General features: G+C 45.9%; 1 protein-coding gene across 2 annotated transcripts; it reads right to left on the reverse strand.

The window, feature by feature from the left end:
• Positions 1 to 554: 554 nt before the first annotated feature.
• Positions 555 to 9,772, reverse strand: HUS1 (HUS1 checkpoint clamp component). 2 transcript variants are annotated; one of them, XM_053361648.1, is made up of 8 exons: positions 9,712 to 9,772; positions 9,494 to 9,621; positions 9,234 to 9,410; positions 8,445 to 8,552; positions 7,058 to 7,132; positions 5,455 to 5,554; positions 2,176 to 2,295; positions 555 to 959 (listed from the first exon to the last, which is right to left on the reverse strand). In XM_053361648.1, exons 1-8 carry the CDS (start codon positions 9,761 to 9,763, stop codon positions 877 to 879), a joined length of 843 nt encoding a protein of 280 aa, XP_053217623.1. In that variant the 5' UTR covers positions 9,764 to 9,772; the 3' UTR covers positions 555 to 876. The 2 variants fall into 2 exon arrangements, with proteins under 2 accessions (XP_053217623.1, XP_053217624.1); XM_053361649.1 differs by lacking the exon at positions 7,058 to 7,132.
• Positions 9,773 to 9,937: the final 165 nt, after the last annotated feature.

Raw genomic sequence — 9,937 nt, forward strand, 5'->3', positions numbered from 1 at the left:
TGCGCTCATCTCACTCTAGAGGCCGGGAGCCAGCGCTGTCCGGAGACACTTCCGGGTCACGTGGCCAGCGTGACAAAGCTGCATCTGGCGAGCCAGCACAGCACACGGAAACGCCGTTTACCTTCCCGCTAGTAAGCGGTCCCTATTTATCTACTTGCACCCGGGGGTGCTTTCGAACTGCTAGGTTGGCAGGCGCTGGGACCGAGCAACAGGAGCGCACCCCGCCGCGGGGATTCGAACCGCCGACCTTTCGACCTTACTTTACATACCTATAAATTAGTAAACTTCATTTACTGCTTAGAAAAGATGATCCTCTTAATGATAAACATTGCCAAAATATATATATATTGCCCAGTTAACGTTTCTGATGTATGTGCCCTGACCCTAGAGGTCCATAGCTACTTGGAAGTCAGAAGCCTAACTGGGATCAATCTGTTGCCTAAATGGAAGCTCTGAGGGTACTGGAGAATTTTAATATGACTGAAGTGACCTATATGCAGTAATGAATGATGGAATGGACAGGAGGCGTAGAATATATGGAACCGACAGGTGACTGAGAAACAAGATTTTTTTAAAGAAAAAACCAACAGTTCTTTTACTGCATGGAGAACCAGAATAACTAAAGATCTAATGGACTGTTTCTTTAATAAAATATATAGCCCAGTCAAACAGATTTTTTTTTACTTCTTCTATTTACCAAATATAAGGTATTAAATATACAGTTCTCTGCCCAGAATCTGATTATAAAAGGGGTTTAAACAAGCATAGCAAGCACTCGTGTCTCCCACCCCGTCTTCCGTCTTCCTGTGCCTGGTTCAGCGCCTTTGAGAAGACACTGCAGCATTTAAAACAGGTGAGCTGGAACAACTGTTCAATTCATACAAGGGCTGGAATGAAATATTGAAGAGAAACATCTTCGTGGAGCAAGATGAAGTGAACAATCCTTTTGCTTGCAATATCTGCAAAACACAAGTCCATATTTTACACTTCAAAGGATGACAGAGGGCCCAAAATATCACGTTCAACAATAGCCAACATTCTCCAGTTTTGAAGGCCACACAGATGCAGGGGCCAAGCTGCAGGAGGTCTGGAATATTCTGAACATGGCTACAATCAACCTCCAAAACTTTTTTAAAACTGTTTTTCCCAACCAGGAGAAAGACAACAAAAAGAAAAGCTGCGCCAGGTCCTCCCTCCCAGACAAAAGGCACTTTCAACAACCTCCACTTGACAGCAGACCTGACTCTGCCTACAGATGCATATGCCCTGGTGGAGCTGGGCAAGGGGGGGGCTGAGGTGAGTTACCGTATTTTTCACCCCATAGGGCGCACCGGCCTATAGGGCGCACCTAGTTTTTTTGGGGGGAAATAAAGAAATCCCCCCCCAGGTGCGGGGCTGGGGTGGGGGAAGCCCGAGCTTCCCCCGACCCCAGAACAGGCTGCTATCCGCAAGCCGTGGGAGAGCTGCGCGAAGCCCGAAGCCTGGGGCGTGCTGAGCTCAGTGTGCCCCAAGCTTCTGGGTGCAGGCAAGCTGTCTGCTAGCCATGGGAGAGCTGTGCGAAGTCGCGCAGCTCTCCCACAGCTTGCGGATAGCTTCCTGAAGCCTGGAGAGCGAGAGGGGTCGGTGCGCACCAACCCCCCTCGCTCTCCAGGCTTCAGCGAAAGCCTGCATTCGCCCCATAGGACGCACACACATTTCCCCTTCATTTTTGGAGGGGAAAAAGTGCGTCCTATAGGGCGAAAAATACGGTACATAAACATGATTCATACATATATAATTTTATTCGTATGCCACCTTTCCACAGTTAAAACCATGCTCAAGGTGGCTTACAACATGGTGTGTGGGGGGGAAACAGAACCTAATTACAAATATAACGAAAGTAGTCATAAACAATAAAGAAATATCAAAATATACACAACCAAATTTCCACATAAATCATAACATCTAAAATAAAGATAAGAAAAAATTACTATCAATAACAGCAACAATCCCCCCATGGTGTCTGGTTTGGCCCTAAGAATGCTGGTCCAAATACAGTGGTGTGTGGAAATGTTGAAATTTGCTTTTACAGGAAGGATATGGCAATCCCTTCCAAACACGTGGTATCTTCTTCATACACTGCTCTCTAGAGTGGCAAATGACTTGTTCACACAACAGGCCAAAAGGGTCACTTACTACATAGTGCTTTTGTGGGATTCACTTGCTGCCCTGCAAGTAACTGGAGAAGTCTCTTAATGTCAATGCGGGCCTCGGCCATGGTCTCGGGATCTCTCTCTTGACTCGACTTTTGGGAGCCTATGAAAATTCACAAAAAATAGAACCTTTTATTAACTAGAACAATACTTTTTAAAAGGGTTGTACATAATTTCCATTAAGAGTTTAAGGCTGTAATCTGTGCATTTTACTTCCAAGTACAGGGGTACCTTGAGTTACAAGCGTCTCAGGTTACAAACACTTCAGGTTACAAACTCTGCTAACCTGGAGGTTACCTCGAGTTGAGAACTTTGCCCCAGGATAAAAATGGAAATTGTGTGCTGGCGGCGTAGCGGCAACAAGAGGCCCTATTAGTGAAAGCACGCCTCTGGTTAAGAGAACGGACCTCAGGAACGAATTAAGTTCGTAACTAGAGGTACCACTGTACATATGAATATGATCAAGCAGCCAGTATGTAGTATGTTCTATTCCTCATTGTGACAACCACCTCATACTTCCATTTCAGAGAGAACAAACCAAGGCTAGTAGCTAACTTGTCAAAAGGCAAGATAAGGCTCTCAGCAGGGCAGTGGCTCTTTTTTGGGGGGGTGTTATTGGGTTATTGTTCTTATTTTGTTTTTATATACTGTGATCTTTTCTGTGAACTACCTTGAGACCTCCAGGTATAGGGAAGCATATAAATTCAATAAATAAAAAATAAAATAATACCACGTGGGACCAGATCACAGCTCCAACCTCAGCCACTGGGGAGGAGTGGACCCAGAGCCAGTTCACACAGATGCTTGCATGAAAGTATGTCTCTGGTTAGCTGTAGGAGCTACCAAAAGTGGCTGAAGGAAGAGAGGAAGGAACTAGCAGTGGCAGGCACTGATGATGAACGTGTTGAAATGGGGCTCACTGACATTGACTACAGTAATATTCAGACCCTGTACTGCATCCAGCCAGAGGCTTCTGTACACACAGAGATTTGTCCATAGGCAGAGGTGCTGTATTGGCACACCCCACCCCAGAAAAAAATCACTTCATCACAACAGCCACCAGCTGAGCAAGTACCACACAAAAGCAGCAAGCAGGGAGGCAGGCAGGCCCCTGAAAAGTGGGGACTTTGAGGGCTGTGCGTGCACATGAAGGTTGGGAGAAGTTCAAAGCCTCCATCGGTAGTGGAAGCAAAGATGGCAGCAGAGACACCAGCTGCCCAGTCATCACCCATCTCAACTTCTTCTGAGGCAATTGTCATCCACACAATCTGCCTCTTGTGTTTCTCACCCCACACAACTCTGTTTCCTCGGTTGGAGTAATCTGGGGTGATTTTTGCACCCCCCTGGGCCTGGGCAGTGGGGACCAGTTTGCCAACCCCATGGTATGTCTCTGTTCATAAGCTCCTGTGTGCACTGGTCATCATTGCAATACATTCAGGAAAAGGAGAAGACTAGTGTGTGTTACCAAAATGATTTTTCATACTGCATCAGGTAATAAGCAGGACCACCAGGAGCCCCCCGTTTTAATCATGTTTACCATGAAGTGTGCACAACCATCTTCTGTCACACCTAACAAATCCTAGCCACCATCCCAACCTTGGAGCTGTAGTATCTGTCTGTGGAGATTATCTCTGCAAGTTGCACAGAACTTCAGAAACTCATCACAACTATGTAGAGCAATCCCTCCCCCAGCTGCAAGGATGAGAAGGAAACTGGCTTCAATTATGTACCTTCAAGGTGCTCCAAGTATCTCTGAAGCACAGGAGCAAACTGAGAAGCCCCAATCTTCTTCACAGATGCAAGAAAAGAGAACTCTAGTACTGTGCCTTAAAAGGGCACCAGGAAATCAAACTAAGCCCAACCCTCCCTTGCCGCAATGGAGATCAGCAGGATATTTTGCTTCTGCGCTACAACCATCTTTGTGTCCATATTGGATCTGTGGAAGAGGTGCAAACTGTTTCGGCAACTGCACCCGACTTCTGAGGCCCTTCAAAGGACCGTGCAACTGCAGTGACAGTCTCCACCTCTCTCTATACAGTTCAAGCTGCAGAAGAGGACTAGAAGGAATTCCCAAGTCTGGAGCTGGGAAAAGGAACAGGATATTGTGCTATGATCACGGCACTTCTTGCTTCTCTGGTAGTGCACCCCGTCCCTGGCTGGAGACACGAGGAGCAGGCAGCCATGAGATCTTGCCGTATAACTCAACGAGAGTTCTGTGAAATCTTGCAGGAAGCTGCTACTTCTTCTCGCTTCTCTGGGGGTGGTGGCGGTGGCAGGGGTGGGGCACCTGCGAGAGTGCTGCCCCTTGGGATTCCACCCCCCAAGGCAGCTGGCTTAGTCCCCTTTATGGGTGGCCCAGCTCTGGCTGTGATAGCATGAGGTCACTAACAACACCTTGCAGGAGCAACAAGAGCCTGGCAACCACACCTTTTTGGTTAATTATGAAGACCAGTTAAAATTTGTGAACTCCCAAGAATACTGACAAATAGCTATTTCATCTTATCCTCTAATTCTATATTTGCAGAGGAGGTGGGGATTATGTTCTGGGCCCCCGTGTACATAAGTGAATTCTCATAAAGTGGGGAATGCTCTCTAAGCACCCTCTCTGCCGCTCTCTCTTCAATCCATACAAAAAATACTAGAATTGAAGCTCCAGCAGGAGGACATGTGGGAAAGTGGCCACTGTTGCTGCGCATCAGCTGTTAGTCAGGGAGGCTGAGCAGTGTAAACAAAGCCCTGCTATGCCTCTGCTCTCTTCTGGGCTTCCTCCGACGTCCTCTTCAGGCTCTGTGGAGGGTCTTCTCACCAGCCACAAGGGCTCTCCAGCTCTCTCCTGCCATTTCCAGGTTTGAATTGATTGATTGATTTATTTCATGGCACTGCACGTATATGTGGTCCCCTGTAATACACCTGTATTTTCCCCATTCATGATAATTAACTATGTATATTAGTCCATTGTTTGAAGCTACAATGTTATTTCAATTATTTGACCCGCAATTCAGTATTTCCTTCCTTTCACTTTGTTACTGACATCTGAGCGTGGGGAAAGAAAACTATTAAAGACAGACTCAAGCTAGCTCTATTTTACAACAACTATAAAATTGGCTAAAAATTGTTGGTGATTACTTTCAGAGCACTGCAAACCTATGCATGGTTACTCAGAAGCAAGCCCTTACTGCCTGATAAGTGTACACAGGACTGTAGCTTTTGTTATGTACTTTTGTTAGGATCTGTTATCTGACAAGGAAAGAAAATTGCTTACCCCAGGGAGGATTCCCAAGGTCTTTAAAGTGGGTTGTAACACACACTAGATCAGTTTCTATTTTCAAGTTCATTTCTCCATTTAGATTTGCTTCTATTACCTACAATGTAAACAAAACAGTTCATATGCTTTTCACGACTACTAAATGTATTCTACCAACACTGGTTTGTCAAGGGAATGCACTTATAACAATTAAGGTTCTATTCCTAAATATATGCCTCCAGACACACCTATAAATAAACGGAGACAACTCTGCTTAAGAGCTCTGCAGCAACAAATCACTAAGCATCAAAAAGTCAGTTATATAAATTAGGGAGGTGTGTAAAAATATCATCCATGTGATGGTCTCTAGTACTGTGAACAATGGAACAAAAGTGTCAACTGACTCGGACAAATAAGTAAGCCTAGCCTTCTCTGGTGCTGGTAAACCAGAAGACTGATCTGCAGATTTGGCAAGTGAAGCTTTCCAGCGCCGAGATAACACCACAATCTACTAATGATTTCAGATCAAGCTGCTGTTAAGACACAAGAGCAGGTAAAATTCTTGACAGCCAAAATTCCATAGCTACAAGTTAAACATGCATTTCATAAACATGCAATAAAAAAGAAGAAAATATTGTACATTCACAAGGTCAGTTTGGCAGGGATAACTAATTTGTATAGTCTTAGGGACCAGACAGTGGCCTGGGAATTATTGGCAACATCTTGCAATGAAGGCTGTACAGGTATACAGGACATGCAACCAGGTAAAGCATTCTATATAAAGTGTGTATGCTCAGGGTTTTTTCCAGTTGGCACGTCTTAGGTACGTTCCAACTTAACAACTTTGGCTGGGTGATCGCCCCTTTAAAAAGCGCAATAACTTTGGGTGGGTCCTCCCCTAAAAAAGGTCAAGTTCTGGCACCACTTTTTCTAGAAAAAAAAGCCCTGTGCATGCTTACTTATCACTTACAAAGTCTAAAAGAGATGGATCCTTTTTCCTTACATTACTTACTGGCATAGGCCAATGGTTTTCAAGTGGTGCCACGGTGCCCTAGGGTGCTTTGAATGATGGTCAAGTTTTAGTTTTTACCAGGTTTCCCACAAGGAACTCAAGAAGTTGGTCAAGGAAGCAGTGGATTCAAAAAGGTTGAAAACCTCTGGGTTGAGGGATCATATAGGTATGATATGCTAGTCATCTCCAGTGGCTCCAATTGCTTACCAGCTGTGTACTCAGAGAGCAATCCTGGATAACTAAACCTTGATGGGAGTCTTATGTGCAAAGTATCAAGTGAGAGCCAAGACCAGGCACCATTCACACAATTAGCAACTGCAAGATGGTCTTTTCTAAAGTAAATACCAAGCACAGGGTATCCAATCTGGATCAGTACCATAGTGGAGGTAAAGAATTAAAGCCCTCCAGCTTCCCCCAAGGTCCCAAACTAGATTAGCCACACAAACCTGCTATTTACTATTTAAAAAAAAAAGTAAGAAAAAATGCACAATTTCCAGTTGTGTGGTGTCTTGACCCAGCGGTTACAATGATTGCATAAAAACTCATCCCAAGTGATGCATCTCTCTCTCTCCCCACTTCTACTCCCACGTTAAGAATATAAGAACTTACTATAGAATTGGAGAGGTTTTTCATTCTCTCCACAACACTCTTCATGGTCTTCAGCGCTGGTAAATAAATGCTGACCTACAAAATCAAATCAACTGCCTTGAAAGTGCAGATAAGCCACGACTGCCCCACACTGTTACTGGGCAATGACCCCCAGTGTCAATTTAAAAGGGATAAAGTCACATGCAAGGGCACAGTTCTATATAGCAACTACGATAATGTTGAAGGGCATAAGACTGTGAGAAACTAGATTGATAATGAGAAAGGTTTGCAATAAAATGAACAATATATCATTATAAGCAGAAAGTGAACATTCCAGCAAGGCTTACAATGAACTATATAGCACAAAAATTATTGTTGTTGTATTGAAGAATGCTAAGCAGCTGGCCACAGGCTGCTGAGTAAGGTCCTGTTTCAAAGAACTTCCTCAGAAAACTGTAAAAAACATTCTTTGCAAGAGAATGTTTACTCTCCCTTTCTTCTAATTAGAGTAAGATAATTAAAGTTTTGTTTTATGTTTAGTAACTTATTTGGAGAGAGATACATTTCTGAAGTCCTTGCAGTTGTCAAAACTGTAATCAGGGCCTTAAAACACTTTTGAGGAGATGAGTTTTTGGCTGAAATATGGATGCCTCCCTTAGCAATGAATTGTATTGGTGGTATGTATATTTGTTAACTGCTTGTGGGGAATAAACAATTGCTTCACATTAAGTGCAAACCAAGCCAATGAAAGGGAAAAAAATGAGGTAAACTCAGATTGCATTATTTGAAAACACATTTGCTTTTGGCTGTGAGAATTTTGGCTCTGAAAATATTTCAACTGTTCCAAGTTTGTGTTGTTTTTAAATGGTCAGCACTCAAGAGCGAGGACCAGTTGGTCTTCTTTTAAAAAAAGCAACTGTATGTGAATGGCTTGACATGGCAGCCAAGTGTTAAGCTGAGTATTGTGAAGAGGGTATGCATGGCTGTGTGAATGGTACATTAGTTAGGTTTGCAAGTCATATGAATGGGCAGCAGCGCATGAAAGAGTGAATGTGAAATGGACTCAGGAGATACTGTAAAGCACACTGTAAATTTTCACTGGTCTCCAATGGTAAAATACACATTCTCTCTAAAAAGAAGTTTTTGCACTAATTGCAATCCTTGGTAGAATAACGACTGTAATTGAATAATGGCTGTAATTCAAACATGAATAATGAAAAACAACTTTATGTAAAGTCAACTCATCCTCAGTTTACATTATCACAATGTGCTTATTAGCCTACGACACTTTTAGATTGAATGAAATCCAATCATCTTAACTAAAAGGAAATTCCTTTGAGATGGGAGGTATTTGGAATACTGTTTAAAGAATTTAATTTTGATATTGTGGAAACTGAAAGGGGCTCACATCAAAGTCCGGCACACTTGGTTCCCTGAAGTCATTCCACAGCTTTCTTGGGATAATACCCACAGGAATGTCGTGAGTCACGACACGGCTAGTGCTGGATAAAGAAGGCTAGAGAGAAGAAAACAAAAGGTTACATAACCAAAATTCACGACAGTAAAGGCTGTAATCCTATAAACACTTATGTAAGAATGCCACCTTTCTTTAAAAAGGGGGGGGGCGCTATGGCAGAGAAACTTCATGTGTTCCAGGATGAGCATGATTATCTGGATCAACTTCAGTTCAGGCCTAGTTTTGGGACTGACTCATCCCTGGGGATGAGTGTGGGGACAAGAGGTACTGATCAACCTGGATACTCATACTCTCAGCAGCTTTTGATCCCATTGATCATGGTGCCCTCAGCCCAACTGCTCAGATGGGGCTCAAAGGCACAGTTACAGTGGTTTCAGGTCTCCCTGCACAGGTGAGTCTAGAGAACAGCATTGCCGGAGTGTGCTTCGGTCCCCTAGTACAAATGCTATGGGGCTCTGCAGGGCACTATTTGGTCCCCAACACTATTAGACACCTGCATACAGCCCTGGGGGGTGGGCACTGGGACCTCTTCCCACCCGGCTTCCACGATCTGTAACTGGGGCACAAATGGAGCTCCACCTGCCACCCGGGGGGAGGACGCAGGCTTTCCTCCTGAGCGACCTCACCTTTTAGATGACTAAGCAGTTGGATAGTCTAGTTTTACCTGAGGCAGAGAGAGAGAGAGAGACGCCCCCCCCCCCCGCATCCATTTCTACTCACCAATTCTACGGCTACAGTGAGGCAAGGACAGTGCTTGTTCGTCAACTTGATTTTCACCGCCTTCGCATTCTGTGCCGTTTTCAAGGCTCTGGATAAGTTTTCCGGCGTCACCTCCAGATAAATTTCATTTTTTTCTGCGGCCACTCCCTCCATCTGGAACTCGTCAAAGACGTTCCCCTGGAAGAGCGGGAGCGGGGTGAGCCCGGGGCGAGACCGGGGCGCCCCCGCCCGGCTTGGGGGTCCCGCCGCCCCCGGCCTACCTGGCGGACCTCGCACCACAGGCGGGCGCCCCCCACGGCCCCTCGGGCGCCCGCCACGAAGACCAGCTGCTCGGTGGTCAGGCGCAGCGCGCACGCCTTGGCCAGCTTGGCCACCGTCGCCACGGCGCCTGAGGGAGGGAGGAGAGACGGAGAGCCCCGTTAGCCCGGACGCCGCCCCGCCGGAAAGCGGCGCCTCCCCCCCCCCGCCCGCCACTCACGGCTGAAGTGCGCCAGGCAGCCGGCGTCCGAGATCTTGGCGCGGAAGCGCATCGCGGGCGGCGGAGGCCCTTTCTCCGCGCTTCCCTCGGGGGCCGGAAGTGTCGCCAAGGCCGCGGCAGCCCCGCCGGTTCCGCGGGAGAGGGCTCCGCAGGTCGCTCGCAACCACTTCCTTTCGACCCCGAGTGCTCAGAAAAGCCTAAAAAGAAACCCCATCCTATGGAGGAC

The sequence above is a fragment of the Podarcis raffonei genome, chromosome 13 (assembly GCF_027172205.1).
Source record: "Podarcis raffonei isolate rPodRaf1 chromosome 13, rPodRaf1.pri, whole genome shotgun sequence".
NCBI classification, from domain to species: Eukaryota; Metazoa; Chordata; class Lepidosauria; order Squamata; family Lacertidae; genus Podarcis; species Podarcis raffonei.

Excerpts from the sequence above, each read along its gene's own strand:
- HUS1 (XM_053361648.1), bottom strand. The coding sequence starts at position 9,763 with ATGCGCTTCCGCGCCAAGATCTCGGACGCCGGCTGCCTGGCGCACTTC. Across the intron at positions 9,622-9,711 it reads CTGCCTGGCGCACTTCAGCC|GCGCCGTGGCGACGGTGGCC; the intron begins GTGAGTGGCGGG and ends TCCCTCCCTCAG. Across the intron at positions 960-2,175 it reads TCCCACAAAAGCACTATGTA|ATATTGCAAGCAAAAGGATT; the intron begins GTAAGTGACCCT and ends TGTGTTTTGCAG.